At 39.4% G+C, this 23,981-nt stretch overlaps 1 protein-coding gene across 1 annotated transcript; it reads left to right on the top strand.

The window, feature by feature from the left end:
- The first annotated feature begins 1,261 nt into the window (after window positions 1–1,261).
- On the top strand, window positions 1,262–2,470 carry LOC110892851. Its single transcript, XM_022139993.1, has 2 exons — window positions 1,262–1,879; window positions 1,922–2,470. Exons 1-2 carry the CDS (start codon window positions 1,262–1,264, stop codon window positions 2,468–2,470), a joined length of 1,167 nt encoding a protein of 388 aa, XP_021995685.1.
- Window positions 2,471–23,981: the final 21,511 nt, after the last annotated feature.

Raw genomic sequence — 23,981 nt, 5'->3', positions numbered from 1 at the left:
ATATAAATTTTAAGACTAAGAACCCGGGATATCGGGTCAAACAATAGAAGCTCTATGGAAGTGTCGATTGAAACGGAATGCTTGAATTCCGAAGAAACAAGTAAATAGTCCTACGGGAACGCAAAGCCATGGAATGGCACAAATACATCAAATAGATGAGCCCGGGAATTTGGGTAATTACGTCAAAAAGGTTTTAAGATGGGGATGAGGTGCTATGCATCTTCACTAATGGGTTGGATAATTGAGACAAGGAAATTGTGAACCGATTGTCGGAATCTTGGTTTCCGCGATATAAAATTTACATGGTTGAATCCGTAATTTTATTACGGACTCATAGTAAAAAGAATCGGCTAAAACAGACAAGCGAGTAAAAAGTTATGAACTTGTAAAGTTGAAAAATAGTTAAAGGGTAAATGTGCAGAGCCCACCGTAAATACGGTTCCACCGTAATTTACGGTGGAGCTCAAACTGTTACGGTGAGATCCTCCTGAGTTACGGCAGAACCAAAAACATCCCAGCTTCACCGTAACTTACGGTGACACCGTAAGTTACGGTGGAACCCAGAAAAATTATGTTTTGTTCGTTAATTTTTGATGTCGGGAATTGTTTATATGTAACTTATTAAAGTCCAAACTAATGTTTTTAGTGTTTGACTTCAGGTATGAATGAGGTCCTCCCGGATGGCGATCAAGCACATGTCAAGAACCGAACACATATTTCGAAGCTTCCGCACTAAACTTAATTTTGCCTAAACTTTAAACATGATGTAATTTCTTTTGTTGATCGTGTTTTTAAATCCCTCAAACTAGTGATTAGTTTACTAGCAAGGGTTACTTTAATCTAGTTATGCACTATCTTGGATGTGGTTGGTATCTCCACAAGTGTGTATGGTTTTAAAGGAAATGATTTTGTAAACTCTGAATTTTATAAAGTTTCATAAAATTTTTAGTTAAATTCTGTTAAATTATTAAGGGTGTTACAAGTTGGTATCAGAGCTTAAGGTTGTCAACAAAAGTGTTCGGTTCAAGCTTGATCGATCGTCCGGTAAGAGTTAACTTATTATATTAACAAATTATGTTCTATATGTGAATAAGAAAGAAGTTAAAGGGCATGGGAAGAGTGTGTTAACACACTCAAACCCGGGAAGTGCACCAAATTTAAACGGTTAAAGCAAGTTGAGAACTTGACTAAACCAAAACAAAAGAAGCAATGTTATAAACGAAATGTTTAACGTTTAAATGTAAACATTTCAGTTTCAAAGATGACGGATAAGGGAAATGACGAAGCGGTGCCAAGAGTCACCGAACAAATGAGAGAAGTGATTGCTGAAGAGGTAGGAAAAGCAATCGAGAATAGTTTGTCGGGTTTCATCGATAAAATCCAAACCACGGTGTTATCAGTGGTGGATGAAAGGATAAAGAAACTGGAGGATAATGCAAATTTAGCCAAGGAGAAATTGGTAGAGCGTAAGGGTTGCTCGTACAAAGAATTTATGGCATGCAAACCACCACTCTACAACGGAGAAGTGGATCCGATAGTGTGCCAAAGGTGGTTAAGTGATATAGAAGGGGTATTTGAGAGAACCCACTGTGACGCGAATGACTTCGTGGCGTATGGCACGGGTCAACTGAGAGGTCAAGCAAAAGACTGGTGGGATAATAAGAAAAAGGAAATCGGTAGCGAAGAAGCGAAGGCGATGACATGGGATGAGTTTAAGGTACCCTTCTTTAAACATCACAGTCCCAAGGCGGTTATTAATCGAATCAAAGAAGAATTTATCCAGCTTAGGCAGAAGGGCGAATCCATTGATAAAATCACGGGAACCTTTCTTGACAAATTAAGGTTTTGTGATGAATTGGTGACGACCGAAGAACAGAAGGTGTATTATTATTATAATATGCTAAGCGCGGAGTATCGGGAGTTCATGACTCCCTCAAAATACGAAACCCTCACCGAAATCATCAACGCCGCTCGGGAAAGAGAGATAGAGTTGAAGAAACAAATTGAGAGGGGTGAAAGAAGGACGCAAGTGGTTAATCCAAGTCCCACGAAAAAGGCGCGCGTAAACGACTCATCAAAGAAGCAAGAAGGAAAAAGTAGCTCGCCAAGCTGTAAGGTATGTGGGAAAGGGCACAAGGGTGAGTGCCGGTTTAAGGACAAGCCGTGTCCTATATGCGGGAAGACAGGGCACACGGCTGTATTGTGCCCGGGGAAAGTTTCGGTATGCTACAAATGTTATCAGCCGGGTCACAAGAAATCCGAGTGTCCGGAATTGTCCGGAAAGAGGGAAGACAAGGGTGCGCACACTGAAGCACCAAAAGCAAAAGCTAGATCTTTCCAGCTAACGGCGGTGGAGGCGAAAACGGAGCCCGATGTGGTCTCAGGTATATTTGCCATAAATTCAATTCCTGCTCATGTGCTATTTGACACGGGTGCGAATAAGTCCTTTATTTCACATGGACTTATTTGACATCCTTCCTTTGTACTAACAAAATTACCTATGCCATTAGAGGTAGAAATAGGTGACAACAAAAGCTTCCTTGTATGTGATATATGTCGAGATTGTAAGATAAGCATAGATGATGAGGAATACCCGATAGATTTAATTCCTATGTCCATGGGAGAGTTCCAAGTAGTGGTCGGAATGGATTGGCTATCCCGACATAATGCGAAAGTCATGTGTTTCCGCAAGGAGATAAAACTAAAATCTCCAAGTGGGAAATCGATTATCATACGTGGTGAGAAGGAAGGAAAACCTGTTATGTGCTCGATGATAAAAGCTTACAAGCTCATGAAGCACGGATGTAGAGCATTCATGATATACGCGAATGAACCAAACAAAGGGTCGCTAAAGATTGAAGATGTGCCGGTAATACGCGAATACGCCGATGTGTTCCCGGAAGACCTACCGGGAATACCGCCGGAACGGGAAATAGAGTTCGGGATCGAATTGATTCCAGGCGCGAAACCCGTGGCCAAGGCGCCATATCGGCTTGCACCCTCAGAATTGCAAGAGTTAATGTCTCAAATTCAAGATCTCCTCGACAAGGGCTTTATTCGCCCAAGTGTGTCACCGTGGGGCGCACCGGTGTTGTTCGTTAAGAAAAAGGATGGGAGTATGCGTATGTGCATCGATTACCGCGAGTTAAACAAACTCACGGTGAAAAATCGATATCCACTTCCAAGAATTGACGACTTATTCGATCAATTGCAAGGTGCTAAATGGTTCTCCAAGATTGACCTTAGATCGGGGTACCACCAGTTGAGAGTCAAGGAGGAAGATATACCGAAGACGGCTTTCCGTACGCGGTACGGACATTACGAATTCCTGGTGATGTCCTTTGGGTTAACAAATGCGCCCGCGGCCTTCATGGACCTCATGAACCGGGTCTGCAAGTCTATGTTAGATAAGTCGGTAATAGTGTTTATTGACGACATTTTAATATACTCAAAGGACGAAACGGAACATGCAAGACATTTGTACGAAGTCTTGGAGACGCTCAGAAAAGAAAAGTTGTATGCAAAATTTTCAAAATGTGCCTTCTGGTTGCGAGAGGTGCAATTTCTCGGGCACGTCATTAATGCAAACGGGGTGCTAGTAGACCCGTCAAAAATAGAAGCTGTGGAGAAATGGAATCCACCAAAGAATCCCTCGGAAATCAGAAGCTTTTTGGGGCTTGCGGGTTATTACCGGAGGTTCATACAAGATTTCTCCAAAATTGCCATGCCACTGACCAAACTAACCCGCAAGGAGGAAAAGTTTATTTGGGGCGAGGACCAAGAAAAGGCATTTCAAAAGCTTTAGGAAAAATTGACACAAGCACCGGTATTGTCATTACCGGATGGAACGGATGATATGGCAGTTTACTCGGATGCCTCGCATTCGGGGCTTGGCTGCGTTCTGATGCAACGAGGCAAGGTTATAGCCTATGCCTCAAGGCAGCTGAAAACTCATGAAAAGAGATATCCTACTCATGACCTCGAATTAGCGGCAGTGGTGTTCGCCCTGAAAATATGGAGGCATTATCTGTACGGGGTAAAGTTCACTATCTTTACCGACCACAAAAGCTTAAAGTATTTCTTTGATCAGAAGGAATTAAATATGAGACAAAGGCGGTGGTTGGAGACTGTCAAGGACTTTGATTGTGATATACATTATCATCCCGGGAAGGCTAATGTGGTAGCGGACGCGTTAAGCCGAAAGACAGATTATGCGCCTATTCGAGTCCGATCGATGCAACTAATTGTGACATCGGGATTGCTCGACCAAATTCGGAAATCTCAAAGTGAAGCAATAAAAGAAGAGAATGTGAAAAAGGAAAGAATAGTAGGGCAGTTAAAAGACTTGGAGGACGGCAACCAAGGATTAAAAACTCGATTTGGGAGGATTTGGGTTCCAAATACATGTGAAGCCAAATCACTTTTACTAGACGAGGCCCATAAATCTCGTTATTCGATACATCCGGGGGCGACCAAGATGTATAATGATTTAAAACAAAATTATTGGTGGCCCGGAATGAAAAGAGATATCGTGAAGTATGTGGAGAAGTGCCTGACTTGTTTACAAGTCAAAGCAGAGCATCAAAAACCATACGCTAAGCTGCAGCCATTAGACATTCCAGTTTGGAAGTGGGAACAAATTACGATGGACCTGCTGACCAAACTGCCCAAAACTAGCCGTGGTTTTGACGCCATATGGGTAGTTGTAGATCGATTGACAAAAAGTGCACATTTTATTCCGATTCGTGAGACTTATACATCAGAGAAGATGTCAGAAGTGTATACCAATGAGATTGTGGCGCGTCACGGAGTACCGATATCCATAGTGTCCGACAGAGATACCCGGTTTACTTCGGACTTTTGGCGTGGTTTCCAAGAGCAAATGGGAACCAAGCTATTCATTAGCACTACTTACCATCCACAAACGGATGGGCAAAGTGAGAGAACAATACAAACGTTGGAAGATATGTTGCGTGCTTGCATTATCGACTTTGGGGGCAGTTGGGATGTCCATTTACCCTTAGTCGAATTCTCATATAACAACAGCTATCACGCGAGTATTAAAATGGCTCCATACGAGATGTTATATGGTAGAAAGTGCCGAACCCCAGTTTGTTGGGGAGAAGTTGGTCCGCGGGGTTTAGCTCAGACTGATATAATCCGAGCTACAAATTGTAAGATCGACTTGATCCGCACTCACTTAAAAGCAGCTCAGGATCGACAAAAATCCTATGCGGATAAACTAATGAAGCCAATAGAATTTCAAGTGGGCGATAAGGTAATGTTGAAAGTATCGCCGTGGAAGGGGATAATTCGATTTAGAAAAAGAGGAAAGTTGAGCCCAAGATTTATCGGGCCATTCGAAATCGTGGAACGGGTTGGAAAGGTAGCATACCGTCTCGAGCTACCTGAGGAGTTGAGTGGAGTACACAGCACATTCCACGTGTCACATCTTCGTAAATGTTTAGCGGACGAAACTGCTCGTGTCCACTACAACGATATCGAGGTGGATAACAGCCTTAACTACGCGGTAAGGCCAATTGAAATTCTAGATCGTAAAGTGAAGAGTTTGAGAAACAAAAAGATCAACCAAGTGAAGGTTAAATGGGAACACCGTAAGGGTGCGGATACTACGTGGGAGTCCGAAGAAGAAATGCAACGGCTCTACCCTACGTTATTCGGTACGTAATTCGGTTTCGGGGACGAAACCCTCTTTAAGGGGGGTGGACTTGTAACATCCCGAAATTTCAAAACTTTATACTAGAATTATAAAGTTTATAATAAACAAGAATAAACTAACTAGGATAAATAACCTAGTTAGATAAGAGTCTTGTAGTAACACTTGAATGAGTTAAAAGGCCAAGAATATAAACTAAATAAGAGTGGAGGGACTAAAGTTGTTAAAATAGAAACTTAAAATACTAATATTAGTAAAATAAAACAAACCAAACACCTCAAAATGAGGTCTGGTCGATCAACAGAAGGAAGGGGGCGACACCCACACTTCCAAAACCTAAAAATCTACTAAACTCTCAAATTGAAGGCCAAAATTCAGTTGAAATCGGAATCTAAACATAGAATCGTGATAACCTCGTCAAGGGGGTCATAAGGTATGTCAAATTAGGTTATTTTGATACAACTCAAATTCTTGCATGAGATTGAAATCGAAGGTTGAGCTTGATTATGTGTTGTAAAACATGAAATGGGAAGTAATGTGAAGTCTAGGGACAAACCCTAGATGATTTCTTATTAAAATCTTGCATGTTAGTTGTAGGAATCAAAATCACTATAGTGGGTGATTAGTAAGTTAGTAGAACTTGATAAACACTAGGATTAAGACTCTTGTTCTAGTGAAAACTGAAATTGTGAGATAATCTCTGAAATTGTTGATGTTAAAATATGTGTATATTGTCTAATTGAAGTTGATTTGAGTGATAAATTCAAGTTATGAACTTGTTATGAATTGGACTCTTTAGGCAAGGAATCCGGAACGTCAAGTGGACACGCCGGAGGTGATACCCGCGGAAAAGGTGTGCTTTGAAGGTACGTGACTTAGTCCCGTTAACTTATGCTTAAAATGCTTTGGTTTGATATGTAATTGATGTTGTAGTGTAAAGGATGCGTTTGATGCGTCGTTTAAGTGACGAAGTACACTCGACCATCAAACGGGTCAAAATAAGGACTTGGAATTTAGTTTGGCATGTCAACAAGTGATAGTTTTCACCAATTAGCCAAACGGGTCAAAAGATGCTTTTATAAAAGAATCATGAGAATAGGGACTTGAAAGTCTCATATTTCGTTAAGTGGTGGATTGTACCACGTTATTAAATTGATTATATAAATTTTAAGACTAAGAACCCGGGATATCGGGTCAAACAATAGAAGCTCTATGGAAGTGTCGATTGAAACGGAATGCTTGAATTCCGAAGAAACAAGTAAATAGTCCTACGGGAACGCAAAGCCATGGAATGGCACAAATACATCAAATAGATGAGCCCGGGAATTTGGGTAATTACGTCAAAAAGGTTTTAAGAATGGGGACGAGGTGCTATGCATCTTCACTAATGGGTTGGATAATTGAGACAAGGAAATTGTGAACCGATTGTCGGAATCTTGGTTTCCGCGATATAAAATTTACATGGTTGAATCCGTAATTTTATTACGGACTCATAGTAAAAAGAATCGGCTAAAACAGACAAGCGAGTAAAAAGTTATGAACTTGTAAAGTTGAAAAATAGTTAAAGGGTAAATGTGCAGAGCCCACCGTAAATTACGGTTCCACCGTAATTTACGGTGGAGCTCAAACTGTTACGGTGAGATCCTCCTGAGTTACGGCAGAACCAAAAACATCCCAGCTTCACCGTAACTTACGGTGACACCGTAAGTTACAGTGGAACCCATAAAAATTATGTTTTGTTCGTTAATTTTTGATGTCGGGAATTGTTTATATGTAACTTATTAAAGTCCAAACTAATGTTTTTAGTGTTTGACTTCAGGTATGAATGAGGTCCTCCCGGATGGCGATCAAGTACATGTCAAGAACCGAACACATATTTCGAAGCTTCCGCACTAAACTTAATTTTGCCTAAACTTTAAACATGATGTAATTTCTTTTGTTGATCGTGTTTTTAAATCCCTCAAACTAGTGATTAGTTTACTAGCAAGGGTTACTTTAATCTAGTTATGCACTATCTTGGATGTGGTTGGTATCTCCACAAGTGTGTATGGTTTTAAAGGAAATGATTTTGTAAACTCTGAATTTTATAAAGTTTCATAAAATTTTTAGTTAAATTCTGTTAAATTATTAAGGGTGTTACAAGTTAGTTTGGAAAGCTTTGCAAACCGTGAGTGTACGTGACCCCTTTTTATTTTTCGACACTTTTTGGGTGCAATACTTATTATTTATTAAACTCACACAATCACATACAATCATGCTTAACACCAACAAACAATCCATTATACATGCTTAATATGTGATGCTAGAAATTCATGCATGCTAGAATCTTTACTTGCATACACTTTGTCATTAACTTTGTACAAGTCTCCCTTAACACGTATAACGCTATAGGAGTAACACACTGTCCGTATTCTTGAGGTCATGTTAATTTATACACAGACGGTCTTGTTGTTGCGACGACAAGATTAGCTAGTGGGAATCTTTGGGTTGACAAGTAGGACAACATGGTTGCAAAAGTCGCTAGGCACTCCCTAGTCGGCCGACCGGGGAGTTGAGAGTACTCGGCCTAGGCGGAGAGTACTCGGGGAGTACTCGGACATGTTAAATTATAAAGAAATAAGTTTTTGGAAATTGAATATATGTCAAATAACATAAATTTACTAATATCTATAACAAAATACGTGAAAATGATATTCATTCTTTAATATAATATGCCTAGAAATTATGTTTTATTATTTTTTAAGTCAAACAAGGCCCGAGTTGACCTACTAGATACGATTTTGGCCGATGTTGACCGTGTTTGACCGATTCCGAGTAATTAGGCGGAGTCAAAGAAAGTCGCCTCGGCAGCCTACCTTGTAGCGACTACTCGGAGAGTACTTAGCCTTGGAAACCTTGTTTTACAACCATGAGTAGGAGATGCATGCTAGTATTGTATTGATATGTCTTAGTTATGATTATGTCATGTGGATTCGTTTAACCGTTTTTATACTTATGCTAGTAATTCAAACTTGTATACTCGCCAATACTTTATGTGTTGACATGTACTTTAATATGTATTGCAGGATCTTGGTGATGACATGTTGAAAGAAATCTAGTAGGATGACTAGAAACACACCTTATTTTTTAGTACTTGTTGTATTTTGATTTCATGTTACAGGTTGTCGTAATTTGCTTCCAAACATTGTACTTCGCTTTTAGTAATGAAATACTTGTCACAATTAGTCGTTATAAAGTCTTGAGTAATCTCGGTTTTGTCTTACTCCGATGTTTCCGCCATCGGTTGGGGTGTGACATTAGAGTCGTGAATAGGGTTTCGAAACGGGTTATGAGATATTTAAAGGATCCATATGGGTAATTAATCGAGTTAGGTGGACCCAGATGGAAAACAAATAACCTAATGAGTATAAGCCTGTCACGCGTACAAAACACTCAAAATAAACCAATAGATTGTATTGACATCTGTTCAAAAAATAGGAAGCATTGTTGTATGGATAACACATAGGATGAATCACCTTTACTTTACTAGTATAGATAGATGTCTATCACAAACCACAACCCATTCTGGGTTTGTAACACTTTGTTCCTTTGAACCAAAAATAGCCTAAGTTTGTATTCCGGATATACACCATTTCAAAGTATGTAAAGTATCACCCGGGTTGTCCATACATCCGCTTGTTGCCCATAAAGCTTCAACAATGCCTCAGGAGCAACATCATACGGACTACCCACCACATCTCTGAATATTTAAGCTAAACATTAATAAAATCCAATTACATGGGTGTCCTTATATTACTAAAGTAGTTGCAGTGGCCAATTATTGCTTATAGTTTCTCATTTGATGCATGATTGTTAGTTTTTCCTTATCTCACTGATCAAATTATATAACTTGAGCCTAATACAACAATATTTAGCTAACAGGTGAAATTCACCAATTTCCATTAAATGAGAGTTGCTTTACAATGCACATATAATAGCATAACCATATTGCTAACTCATACATCAAAACATTTAACCTCAAAAACCTTAAATTGATAGAGAAGATACATACCGGAGCAGGAACAAGAGATTCATCCTGGATACTCTAAAATCTGTCCTAGTTTGAACTCTGCATTCTTTTCCTATAAAAATAGTGAAAACTTACACTAATTCCATTGCGATTCACTTTTCCCAAACATAATTCTCCTAGCAGATAAAACAGTAAATATGGCTAAAAACATAATATCAAACAACTCACCGAATAGCTCTAAAGAATGGAGTAGACAAAACATTCCTCTCCCCCAGTCTTCTCTATATCACCAGCGTTCCTTTCGCCAGTGAATAAGTCACCATCCAATCAACAAACAAAATTAAGACTAAAAATTGCATAACCAATGGAAGTATCAAATATTGATTTTACATAAACAACATAGTGTATAAGACGCACCTGAAAAAGCAGGAATCGAGCACTTGCGGGATGCTACTAATTGATAAGCGAATCTGTATGAAATCAAAATAAGATAATCCAAGTTACACCCAAAAATTACAGGGATGAATGGTAAAACAGAGAAACAAATGTGAAACCTAATAGGCTTCAATTGCCCTAGGCTGAGTATCGTTGCTTGGTTGAGATAAATCATTATTTACCTGTTCGTTTTAAATGTGAATTACTATGTATGCTACTGGTTGTTAAAAAACTGAAACTGAAGATACATTTATCATATATTGATAGTCTATATAATCCTTGTTCAACCATTTCAGCCAAAAGTTCATTTGGTTTATCTAGTATCCCCTGGTAACGGATTCAAGTTTTCAATTTTTTGATATGGTAAGCGGATTCAAGTTTTCAATTTTTTGATTTTTTACTGACCTGACCGAATAGAGATTGGAGAACCATCGCACCTAGGTGAAGCTGAATCCCAAATGTTTTTCGAATGCTTGAAACAAAGGTTTGATACGACATCAGGAGGCAATACAACTGATATTCGCTAATTTACACATATTTTAGTCCCCCATTTTGTCCCCATTTTATGCGTTTTCGGGCGTAAAACTGTCATTCGGATACTTAATTATGTATACTTTCGTTTACAGGCCTAAAACAGCATACCAGACGAGATGATAGTGAAAACGAGGACTTTCCGGACAAAACGACAAAGCTGCGGACATTCTGCTAGAAAACTGACCTGGGCAAGTGGCACGGTCGTGCGGTCTGAGGAACGACCGTGCATCTACGACAACCCAAGATCAGCAGGCGATGAACGACCAGTGCAACAAGGCGTTCAACATAATCTCGGTGACGCACGATCGTGCCCTTCCTTGCACGCCGTGCGAATCCGATGATCAGCTATATCCCAGTGATGAACGACCAGTTCTGCTGTCCGTGCAACGAGATCCAGGAATGGCACGGTCGTGCCATATGAAGAACGGTCGTGCGAGACCGAAGACCAGTCAACTCTGCTGATGTCATGAACAGTAACTACAATAAGGCATAAAGTGAACGGTCGTGCGATCGGTTCACGACCGTGCGACATCGAAAAAATATAAAAAGCAAACAGAAGCATTCTGTTCGTAACTCTGGAATTTTGGAGAGCTCCACAGGCGATTTTCAGACTCCGGAAGCATCAGCTTTAGCCCGGATTCAAGCCACATTGCCCGGTTTAGCTCGGTTACTATCTGGATTCTCATTCTTATGCTTGTTTATGGTTTGGTTTCTCAAATCTTTCCATAATTTTGTTATGTTTCAAGCATTTAGACTGATTATTATTATTTATGTAAGCCTTTGGGCAAAAACACAACAATCCCTTGCTTGATTATAGCTATTAGTATGTTAATCTTTGTTTGTAATGACATTTTGAAGTATTTTCTATGATTATCTTTGATGATTAGTTTGCAACCTTGTTATTGATATTGATTTCTTGATTATAAGTAATTGTGTTGGATGATTGGTACTTGGTTAGTTAAGATAGTTGAAAAATGAAGCTTAATTAATCATGTATTAGTAAACTTTTAATTTGGTTAACTAGTTTAACTTGGTTAAAATGTGGGCATCATGATACTAGAAATGGTTAGTGGTTTAATAAAATGTAATTATTGTTAATCAAGAAAGCTTGCCCTCACGGAAGGACTCTGACGGGTTAGATGATGTTGTTATGAATTCTTGCCATGATTTGTTAGCTTAGTTAGTAGTTTCGGCCAAAATTGCTATCTTGGTGAATTTATGTGCAAGATTTGTAAAATGTTGGGATTGAACCCTAACAGAGGAACATATAATGTAAAGCCAAAACCGGATCTCATCAGTGGACCATCAATAAGCAGCAGTTTATCCTATGCTCTCCCCTTGACAGTGGTTATCTAACAGCTGATGGATCTTAAATGCTGCTCAACTACAACAACTGATAAACCAAACTCTGATGATTATCCAACGACTGCTGAAGACAAACACTGATGCTCTATCTACTGCTGTTTCCTAAGTACTGCTGAAGACTCAAGCACTGCTCTCTCAAAGACTGATCACCTTTGAAGATTGCACTGAAGATTCAACATCTGTGCTCTGGCTACAACAGTGGAACGTGAAGCAGTAGTTTTTCTTAGTTTTGCATTTTACTACTTATCAGATGTTACATGTCAGTAGTTTGTATAGAACAGTGTTTATAGTTTGTTAGGTCGTTAGATGTCACTATCATGGTGACGTCAGCTGAAGCTCATCAGTAGTTTGGTTTGCCTATAAATATGACAGTATTCTGTACTGTTATACTTGATCGTTTTGAGTGAGTTCTTCTCCTCAATTCAATCCTTTCATCTTGTGCAACCAGCTCTGGTGTACCAGGCTGAAGGGGAGTTTAGATTGTAAGCTTGCATTGTAATCTTTTGCTTTTATGTAAATCTTTTGACTCAATGAAAAGCAATTGTTTATCAATCTATACTTTCCTTTGATTGTGTTTACAAAGTTTGCTACTCATTTCCGCTGCACTTAGTATTCGTTTTATGCAAACAAACACAATCATGACGGCCCCAAAACTTTTGAAATCAAAAGAAAAGAGTATAAGCATAAAACACTGTTAAGGATAAAATTAGATCATCAGTGGTCATCATGCAACTGTGTGCATTCATCAATGCAGAAATTGTTCTGGTAGCAATGGCATCTCCAGTGATTATGCTTAAAAGAAACTTTCAATCAGTTGACAAGAAAATGACCCAAACAATGGTCAAAATAACTTTAGAATAATATGATCATGAATTTACTGGAAAATTGTCGGATCCTTTTGATTATTTTCAAAACTTCCTTTGATTTTTGTTAAGGTTTTTTCCTCTAAAATAAAAATCAGATGTATTTTTTTTATATTATGATCTTTTACTCATTTTTTTTATAGTAAAAGTTCATCTCTGGTCTGAATGTAATTACCTTATTTTTGTGTGTAATTACTATCCCTAAAACTGGTCAAAAGGAAATGACACACATATCAAGGTCATGCTAAGCTCAAGTTTGGTAGTAATAGATTAAAAAAAAATTGATTGCAAATTAATTCTGAACTACAGAGACACTCATGTTCTAGTTCAAGTAATTAGAAGTAAAATGAGTTGTTTAGTAGTAAAAAGGACTCATCATCTGGGATGCTAAACCACTGTCTGAAAAATAGACAGATGGCAAAACCTTAAACAAAATTTCTGAAGATCACTGCTGACAATTTAATCTTGATATTATACATCTAACATGTGTATTGTTAAGAATAGCGTTTCTGGTACTCAACAGATGATAGACAAGAGATTGTGCTTTTACAAGAACAAATCATTTTCTACATCTGAACAAACAGGTGCTAAAAGTATTTGTCAAAAGTCAAAACACTGCTGCACAAACAGTTGTTAAACATATGATCCTCATTGGTTTTTATCCACTGCTGTATCTAAAATGCTGTTGTGCCTCAACATCTGTTCTCTAAAATCTGTCCACTGCTAAGGGTCAACCTCTGTTCTTCAAAAACACTGATGTTTAAAATAATTGTTTCTTCCACTGATACATCCATTGTTTCATTTTATTATCGTTGTAACTACTGATGCTTGATCCATCAGTAGTTGTTAAAACAACTGTCTTCCATCATTTTCCATTCCATCAGATGTTTGACACGTGGTCAGTTTTTAGCCTTCAGATCAAAATAACCGCTGCCACATCAGCAATCACTTTTTCCCTAAATAAAACCCTGATTAAATCCAAACAGAGGATTACACTGTCGAATTGAATTCCAAACATTCTCTTCACAAAGCAGTTTCCCTCTCATAACTCCAAAAATCCTTTTCGATCTTCTTCATAAAAATGACGAAACCAAAATCGAAGCCATCTGCAAAACCAAAATCAAAACCATCATCTTCTTCCACAACAGCAGAGGCCACTCAAATGGCTGCTGTAATCACGGAGATTCGTTACAAAGCTCCACACAACTATGTAGGTATTCTCACAAAACCTACCGATAACCACACTTTCGACTCCATCCTTGACATCCTTTCTGCATCAAAGTACAAAACTTTGATAACAGCAGACGCTCCTATTTACGTTGATACCTAGAGAGAGTTCTGGAAAAATGCCACCCTTGAAAAACAAGGAGATATCATCGCCGCCATCAACTCCTCGATACAGGGTAAGAAGGTAGAAATCTCACCAAAATCCATCTCTGAAACCTTTAAACTCGATGATTTGAAAGGAAAAACCTCATTTACTAAAGACGAGTTGGTAAAGGATTTCATGAACAGGGGCTATGCAGAACAACCAAACAGGGATACCCTACAAAAGGGTTACTTCCCTTCTGCACCCAGATTTTTATTCCACACACTGCTCATGTGTGTTTCTAATAAAACAACGTCTTTTAATGAGATACCAATAAAAATCCAATGCATGGGGTATGCAATTTTAAACGATAAAAACTATAACTACTCCCAGGAAATATTTGATGATTTGGTAAAGAACGTTGATAATAAAGCATTTCTGCTCTTTCCAAGATTTCTAAGCTACTATTTTGAACAAAAATTTGTAGAGAAAGATGCAGAATTGCCCAAACAAGGTGTCTCATTCAAAATAAACTGTTTAACAATTGAAACATTTTCAAGAATGATGGCACCAATAAAATTAAAAACAAAGGAGGCTGAGCAGGTTCTAGAAACTGCTACTGATCCTCAAGCAACCACTGCTGAGCCCACTGCTCCAGGTGATCAAAGCAGCACACCCACTGCTTTGAAACCAACACCTGCCACCAAAAAGACCAAAAGAAAAACATCCAGAAAACCCACCAAACCCACACCAAAGGCAACTCTGGAAGATGAGATCCCAGAGTCAATGCCAGTGACAACACAAAAGTCACAAGAAACCACTGCTGCTACTTCCTCACAACAGTTGGAAGAAAGATCTCAACCCCAACCTAAAACTCCTCCTGCATCCTCACAAAAGGATCAGGTTGTAAGCACAGGGACACCAAATTATGAAGCTCTGTATCCACTCAGATCCATCTTCCACAGTCCTGATCCCAAGGACATGTCTCTTTCAACACCCATACCCTCACCAATCATATTGCCACAATCAATAATACCCCTGTTGCATGCAGTTGATATGGCACAGACACAAACCAGTTCCTCTCTATCACCTATTACTGAGAGTATACCTCCACAAGTGACTGGGTCTGATGCTCATGCCTCTGCTAACCCAGCAACAGCTAAGGAGGTTACACCCCCTGAGTTACAAGTAACTCTCGGTGGTAGTTCAAGTGGAGCAGCAACTACAACTGATGGATCAACAGATCTTCAGTTGGACAGTTGTTACATTACTAAGACTCCCTTGAAGGCAATTTCTTCCATGGCAACATCGGTAACCACTAGTGAGTTATCTTTAACTGCTGGTAACATCAAAGGATTATCGAGTGCTGAAGAAAGAAGTCCCCAGTACCAAGAAAAAGGGGCATCAATGGATGACTTTTGGGCCACGGTTCCTAAGTCACACATTGATACAACCACTGCTGGTGGGGATTCAGATGATCCTGTTAATTCAGGTGATGATTCAAAATACAACGAATTGACGGCCAGAGTTGAAAATCTGGAATCTTCAGTTGCAGAGATAAAAGATATGGTGCAGCAGCTGTTAGAAGCTCAAAAAGCCCAATCATCTGCCCCTCCTGCTCAAGCACCTGCTCCACAAGCATTTGCTGCAAATGAGCTTTGGAATATCTTCCAGCCCATGCTTGAAAAACAGCAACAAATGGCTGCTAAAAAGCATGCAAATCAAGTACAAATGCTGACCAACATGGTGGAATCTAGGTTCAAGGACACTCAAGCTGATATCAAGGCTATAAAGGCTAGCATACAACAGAATGCTCAAAGTGAGAAAGGTCCATCTACCATTTTCTTCATGGATACACCCCTGGCAGATAATGCCAAAAAGGGGGAGAAAATCAAGCTGAAAAAGAAAGGTATAGAAGATGGGTTGTACATTGAACTAGAAAAACCCAAAACCTCAAAAACTTCAACTCAAACAGCTGATACAACAGCAGTTACAAAAACTACTGTCTGTAGCCAAACAGCTGCCATCTCATCAACACACACACCTCCAACACACACCACCTCAACACAAATCACCACAACTACTGTTCCACCACCACCACCACCTGTGTCCACAACACAAAAACCACCATCAAAATCAAAAACCACCAAACCATCATCACCCCTTGCTAAAAGGCAGAAGACAACAGATGTTACAACATCTGTTGTAATGGCAACAGTGGTTAAAACACAAGTTGTTTCAACTACTGCTAGTCAACCACTGATCACCACCCAAACAACTGCCACAATAACCCCTGCTCAAAAGCAGAAGACTTCTGCTGATACATCAGTAGTTGTGATGACAACAGCAGTTGAGACACCAGTTGTTTCAACAGTTGTTAGTCAATCATCCACCATTGCTCTATCCTTTCCTATATCTCAACCAAAGCTCTTTATCCTGCTGAAGAACAACAGTTTAAAGAATGGCCTTTAGTAGCTTTAAAGCATGAGGCTGAAAGGATCCAAAGAATCAAAAATGATCCTTCAAAGAAAAAGAATGCTCCAAACTGGAGTAAATACAAAAAGCTCATTGCTGACCTCACTGCTGAATATAAAGGAAAGAAAAAGGAGCTAGTGGATGCTAAGGTGGACACTGCTGAAGCCATATCAAAATGGTCTAGGCAGCAAATTGATGAAGCCTATGAGAGGCTGAAGAAAAGGAAGAAGAGAGAACAAATGGTGAAGCTGGAACAACAAATTGAAAGCCTCAAAACAATGCTAAAATCAGCAGACAACCGTACTCTTGTGACAAACCAAGAAGAAGGTAAACAGCTGTCTGACAAGGAGGTCAAAGAAAAGAAAGCAGAGTATCTCAAAGACACCATCATGAAAATGGGTCTAAAAGTAGATAGCTCAGCAAGAATTCAAAACCTTTTTAAGAAGGTATTAAACAGTCCTGCATCCCCAAACACTGCAACAGGCATGATAGAAAAAGAAAAACAAGAGCTTACTGGACAAGAAACTGCAGAAGACATAGCTGCAGCAAACAAAGTCATTGAAGAAGCTTTCAAAAGAATGTCTGAGAGTTTGCATGTGTTTTCGAGGCCATCATCCCTCAACTCATCTGATAATAAATCTCTCCCAAGAAACCCATTGGATTCAAAAATACTAAAGTGGAAGTCTGATCAAAAGACCCACGTATTGACTTTGCTCAGATCCAATGGTGAGGTGAAGCACATATCAAGGAAAGAAGCACTAGGCCTTAGTGTTGAAGATTTGCAGGATCTCCTTGAGCTTTCACTGTGTAGGGATGAAGATGACCAGAGTGCCAAAGAATTTGAAGCTGAATTTAAGGAACAAGCTAAGGCACTCTTGATGAGTAATAAAGGTCCTGAATAAGGAAGGGTTTTGGCATTATCTGTTCCAGGGGGAGATTGTTGGGATTGAACCCTAACAGAGGAACATATAATGTAAAGCCAAAACCGGATCTCATCAGTGGACCATCAATAAGCAGCAGTTTATCCTATGCTCTCCCCTTGACAGTGGTTATCTAACAGCTGATGGATCTTAAATGCTGCTCAACTACAACAACTGATAAACCAAACTCTGATGATTATCCAACGACTGCTGAAGACAAACACTGATGCTCTATCTACTGCTGTTTCCTAAGTACTGCTGAAGACTCAAGCACTGCTCTCTCAAAGACTGATCACCTTTGAAGATTGCACTGAAGATTCAACATCTGTGCTCTGGCTACAACAGTGGAACGTGAAGCAGTAGTTTTTCTTAGTTTTGCATTTTACTACTTATCAGATGTTACATGTCAGTAGTTTGTATAGAACAGTGTTTATAGTTTGTTAGGTCGTTAGATGTCACTATCATGGTGACGTCAGCTGAAGCTCATCAGTAGTTTGGTTTGCCTATAAATATGACAGTATTCTGTACTGTTATACTTGATCGTTTTGAGTGAGTTCTTCTCCTCAATTCAATCCTTTCATCTTGTGCAACCAGCTCTGGTGTACCAGGCTGAAGGGGAGTTTAGATTGTAAGCTTGCATTGTAATCTTTTGCTTTTATGTAAATCTTTTGACTCAATGAAAAGCAATTGTTTATCAATCTATACTTTCCTTTGATTGTGTTTACAAAGTTTGCTACTCATTTCCGCTGCACTTAGTATTCGTTTTATGCAAACAAACACAATCATGACGGCCCCAGATCCTAACATAAAATGAACTCGGTTGTGATTTAATCTAGGTTATGCTTGTCTCGGTGGTTGCATTGTGTTTATCGGTGTCGCTTTCCTTGATTAAGTGAGGTTAGAAAACTCCTAACGGATGACTAACTTATTTTTAGGAGATTTTTATAGATATTTATCAACTGCACGTTAAAGAACAATTTTAGGTGGTTAAAGTGTGTTTATCGTTTTAACTTTCCGAATGATTGTCATGTTAGGATTCCCGAAAGGGATACTAATTGTCTCAAAATGGAAAATTGACCGGATGCTTCTAGTGCCAAAACTGACTTAGTTGACATGCTTTGGTTGTGTGTTAAGCAAGGCTATTTATATATAATCTACTATGTTTAATAAATCTTTGTTTATGCTTACTTTAGTTTAATTAAAAACCAAACAACTTATGTTTTTACCGGTAATTTAGTGACAAAGGTCTAGTATTATTTCTCCGCCCATTTCCGTGGATCGATACTTGGTTCTTACCGATACTTTATTACATATATGACGGGGTACACTTGCCTCTTTTGTGTGTGTTTTGATGTAAAAGTAATAATCACTTTTATAAATTTAAAACCAAATCGTGTGTAATTTCATTGTAAAAATATGTGTAGTCACGCACACGTCAAGTTTTTGGCGCCGTTGCCGGGGATTGGCGAGTTTTAGGAACGACCCGAGTCATTGTGTTATCGGTGTATATACTTGTTAATATTTGTGTATATTTTCGTGATTATTTATTTGTTGATTTTTTTGTTAATATTTCGTGCTTTTAATTCAATTTATTCATTTTCGTGATTCTTTTGTACACTTGTAAATTTTTATTCTATTTATTTGTTCTAATCCGGATTTATTTATTCATTTATTCGTTGAATTTTTGGCTCTTAAAAATCGTTTTTACACTAGCCGATTCGATTATTTTCATTGCTTTAATTTTTATAAAAATTTCAGCCCATTTTCGGATTTTTATAAATTTTTTCAGCCCATTTAAAATAATATTCTGTTTCTTTTCAGCAAAAAAAAACAGCATTATTATATTAATAAAATATTCATTGTGTCAGTTTTTCGTTTGCAGGTTGATGTCCTCAACTCCCGCGCCCGCTATTGCTGAGTCGACTGACGAACCAGCGCATAACCTAAGAAGAAGTAAGAGGCTGCGCGAAAGGTCGCTTGTCATTGCAAACGCAATTGACGAGCCGGTGATAATCTCTGAAGACAAAAGCTCAGGGGACGAGGAGAGAGTCGTCATGGCGGATGACGACCGACCTTTGAATGAAACAAATCAGCCCGGAAGGGCAGGCCTGGAGCCGAGTATCCTTCAGCCTACTATAGATACTCCTACTTTTGAAATTAGACCTAGTATTATTAACATGGTGCACAATTCTGTACAGTTTGACGGACGTGAGCATGAAGATCCTGGGAGGCATATCGCTGCTTTTCTCGCTGTCTGTTCGACATTTAGGATTATAGGTGTTTCGGAGGATGCAATTCGGTTGAGGTTGTTTCCTTTCTCATTGCGTGACAAAGCTAGAGCTTGGCTTATGTCACTTCCAGCCGGGTCCATCAGGACCTGGAATCAGTTGGCGGAACAGTTTATGCAGAAATATTTTCCGCCTGAGAAAACAAACAAGCTTCGGAACCGGATTGTTTCCTTTCGCCAGGACGAGGGAGAGTCGTTGCACGCGGCCTGGGAGAGATTTAAGGATTTGTTGATTGATGTTCCACATCATGGCTTCTCCAAGCGACAGCTGGTTTTGGCGTTCTACCAGGGGCTCAGTTACCACACACAGGAGCGATTAGACGTGAACGCAGGAGGCGATCTTGGAACTAAGACGCCGACAGAAGCGTATGGTATTATAGAAAAAGCTGCGTTGAAATCCAGCTCGCGTCGGGAGGGAGATAGAGGCCGGGCATCATCATCATCATCATCATCTCGCGCAGGAGCATACGCGGTGGATAACTACACGGCCATTACCGCACAAATCTCGGCTCTTTCAGCAAAATTCGATAAATCCCAGATGATTGCACAAACCGGTTCGGGATGTGACCAGTGTGGAGTGTCACATGAGCCTGGTGCATGCTTTCAGGGAGTTGTGTATGAGAGCCACGAAGAGGTAGATTTTGTGGGTAATCAAGTGAGGCCGCAGAACAATCCCTACAGCAACACCTCTAATCCCGGTTGGAGAAATCACCCAAATTTTGGGTGGCGAGCGAACACCGGAAATCAGAGCCCATTGGGGTTCACTCAGTGTGCTCCAGCACCCCAGCAGGGTCAGCAGTACCAGCAGTACAACCAACCTTACCAGCAGCGTCCATATTCGTACCAGAATCAGGGCACTGGGAGTAGCTCCCAGCAGCAGGCCCCTCAGTCTAGTTCCAAGCTGGAGGATATGATGGCTCAGCTTCTCTCTAGCTCCGAAAAACGATACCAACAAAGCGAAGATCGTTTTCTAGCTAACTGTAACGCTCCGCTTTTTCGTAACTTTCCTAAGTTAGAAACCGTGTCTTGTAAATCTATTTTTGGAAACTTGATTTTTTTCGTAATCATATTTAGCTTTACCATCATAAATCCGAAGCCCTAACCGTGCTAAACCTATCGTTTATGTCGAAATTTTACTTTCACCTATCCATTATACTTGCATGTTTATAATCCATTAAACGTTGTCACATTATTCGTAACACACGCTAATCATGTTAGACTCGTCATGCTTACCCAACTTACGTAAATACGACAAATATTCTCGACATCTATACTTGATTATACTTGTTTAATACTTGCTTTCATGATTTAACTACATAACATGCCTTGATATATGATCCTTCATTCTTAAAACACCTAAAAATATCATAAAACATGCAAATATGAACTGCAAGGACTTTAGTGTAACTTATGAAACTTGAATTTGGAAAGAAAGAATAAAATCAATTTGTAATTGGATAGTTAAGGGACTGTTGTTGCAAATACTCGAAACTTAAATGTTGAGGGTCTGTCATATATACACACATTACTATAGAATTCCTTTGAAACATTGCCGCCAAGACGCTTTCGCTAATTTTTCGGGAACATCAATCGATCACGCGGATTACCTATTTTGCTCCGACCAATCACACTTATAAACCTCTTCTTTCTCCATTCTTAAAGAACTTGAAACTTTTCTTTCTTTCTTGAACCGACTCGAACCACCACGGCAACCATCACGTCTCACGACCGTTCCGAACACACACCCTCACAACCCCACAACATACTTCGCCGTATCTTACAACCCACCGGAGCATCAGACGCCGCCGGGATCCTTTCGGGTTCACGACATTTCGTTTCGTTATACCTTCTGTCCATTTATTCGTTCCTTTTCGAGCCTTTTTCAGATGTGGGTTAACGGTTACAGTGGATGGGTGTTTTGTATGGGTTTGGTTTGGACAAAGAAGAGTAACCATAACAAGGCTCGTTGCTGCCACTTGTTCGGACCGAGCATAACAAGAATACAAGAGATACAGGCTATGTTCAATGAAAACAATCATAAACAACCTTTCGCGGGCCGCTGCACGTTCGCCGGAACTTGAAGAGGTCGCCGGAGATCGAAGTTTTCATCGGGCGAATCGCTATGTCGTTAAAAACCATCGAAACAGTCTGAGGATCCCGCATATCTCGCACATCTCTCTCTCTTTCGCTAATGATGTGGAAAAAGTAGTTCAACTAAATAAACTAAATTACCCTAAATTAAGACTTAAGTAATAAAAATCTAGACTCTTTAACCTGACTAAACTACTCACCAGCAAGTGTACCGATCGACCCTAGCACAGAAAAGTAAGTCCGGATGTCGTACCCACAAGGACTCTAATGAATTACGTTAACGACTAAACTTAGACTAGACACTGACACGACTAAACAAATATTGTGTTTGGGGGGGGGGGGTTACTAAAATCCTAAAATTGTGATTAAATTGAAATTAAACTAAATTACGAATGAAACTAAGGTTTTAATTCAGATGCGATTAAGGACTACCTAGACTTGAATCCAGTTTAACTACTAATGGACTTCTAACGGTTTTATTGATGTATGGAGCCGGGATCGTAAAATACTAAACCTTAAGGTATTTCAATGCTAAGACTTCCCGACCCTTCTTAGGAAGAAACCTAGGAAACCCTACAAGGCTGTTATGATTACCGACTGTTAGATTTCCTCTCAGTCCTCTAACGACTCTAAAAGTGCCCTAATACGACTATCTACCTCTCAGCGCGACAATCTAAGGCAATTATAGGTTCTGACTTGGTTTACTAGACACAAATGCAATTAGGGAACTAACTTCGACTTCTCTCAAAATCTAATTTAGCTATAAACTGCACTGCGACCTAATAACTGACTCGAGCCTCTCAGCGACAAGTTAAGCAGAATATTTACTTCTATTTATATTTTAATTACTGTTTCTAAGGCTATCGGCCGATTTACCCAAAGATCACCCGAACCCGCAAGGATACAAATAATCAACACAGATCTATTATGTGAAAGACATCCACCAAAATCTATGTGAAACAGTAAACAATCCACAATCAAAAGTAAATACGCATACGCACCAAATCAGAAAATCTAGAACACGTTACTTTCGAAGTCAATCCATAATCAATTCAATAAAAACCGTTAAAAGATCCATAAGTAAATTAAACCATCATCAAATCTAGGTAGTATCTAAAGTCTAGCCAAGAATCATGATGTTCAAAACAAACAAAACAAGTTCAAAACAAGAGTTCATTGTAAAGTATCGAAAACGCGAAAATAAGGAACACCGGGAGATAAAACCCGAAAGATCTTCACTCTCACGATCCAAGCTTCAACCGGATGATTCCCGTTCGGCAAAATACTCCAGAATGCTCAAAATCACCTCCGAAATTCGTCCTAGGGTTTCTTGATTCGTATTCAGAGTTGTATTCAGTTTCTTTTCATTCAATTCAACAAAACCCTAATTTTCCCGGAGATCAGCACCCATCGCGTGACGCCTTGGGGGTGCCGCGTCACGCGGCGCCTCCCATATATATATATATATTTTTTATTTTTTTATTCTGATCAGCTTCCAGCTCTTCCCGACGCGCGTACGAATCCCGATTTTCTTCCAAACTGCTCGGTTTTGCTCGTTTTTCAACACTTTAAGCTACGGGACCTGAAATCAAAGCTTAACGTCAGCAGTATCGCAGTTCTAACCTAAACTAGACTCTAAATGACTGAAAACTGACCGAAATATACACTATAAACATATGTACTTTGCAGTACATCAAACACCCCACACTTACTCTTTTTTCGTCCCCGAAAAAGAATTATGCAACGGAATCAGAGATAAATATTCACTTGGGTCGAAAATTATAGGTATAATTAATTAAAACCAAGGCTTGCATTAGCTGCGATTGCGAATATACTTATCCCTTTAAACCCGAATCCAATCCTAAACCCTTATCATGTGAATTTAATTTAAGTGCGGTCAATCCACCTAGGGTCTCACACTAGAATCAACAGTCCACCTACTCCCGCCTCAAGCTTATAGGACTAAAAGAACGATCATTTGACCAATTCCCAACCGTCTTATATCAAAACCAAGAG

Source organism: Helianthus annuus, chromosome 12 (assembly GCF_002127325.2).
Source record: "Helianthus annuus cultivar XRQ/B chromosome 12, HanXRQr2.0-SUNRISE, whole genome shotgun sequence".
NCBI classification, from domain to species: domain Eukaryota; kingdom Viridiplantae; phylum Streptophyta; class Magnoliopsida; order Asterales; family Asteraceae; genus Helianthus; species Helianthus annuus.
Note: the sequence above shows the minus strand (reverse complement) of the source record. Positions and strands in the feature narration are given on the sequence as shown.

Coding starts and splice junctions, on each gene's coding strand:
- LOC110892851 (XM_022139993.1), top strand. CDS start 1,262: ATGACGGATAAGGGAAATGACGAAGCGGTGCCAAGAGTCACCGAACAA. Junction 1,880..1,921: donor TGACGACCGAAGAACAGAAG/GTGTATTATTAT, acceptor GAGTATCGGGAG/TTCATGACTCCCTCAAAATA.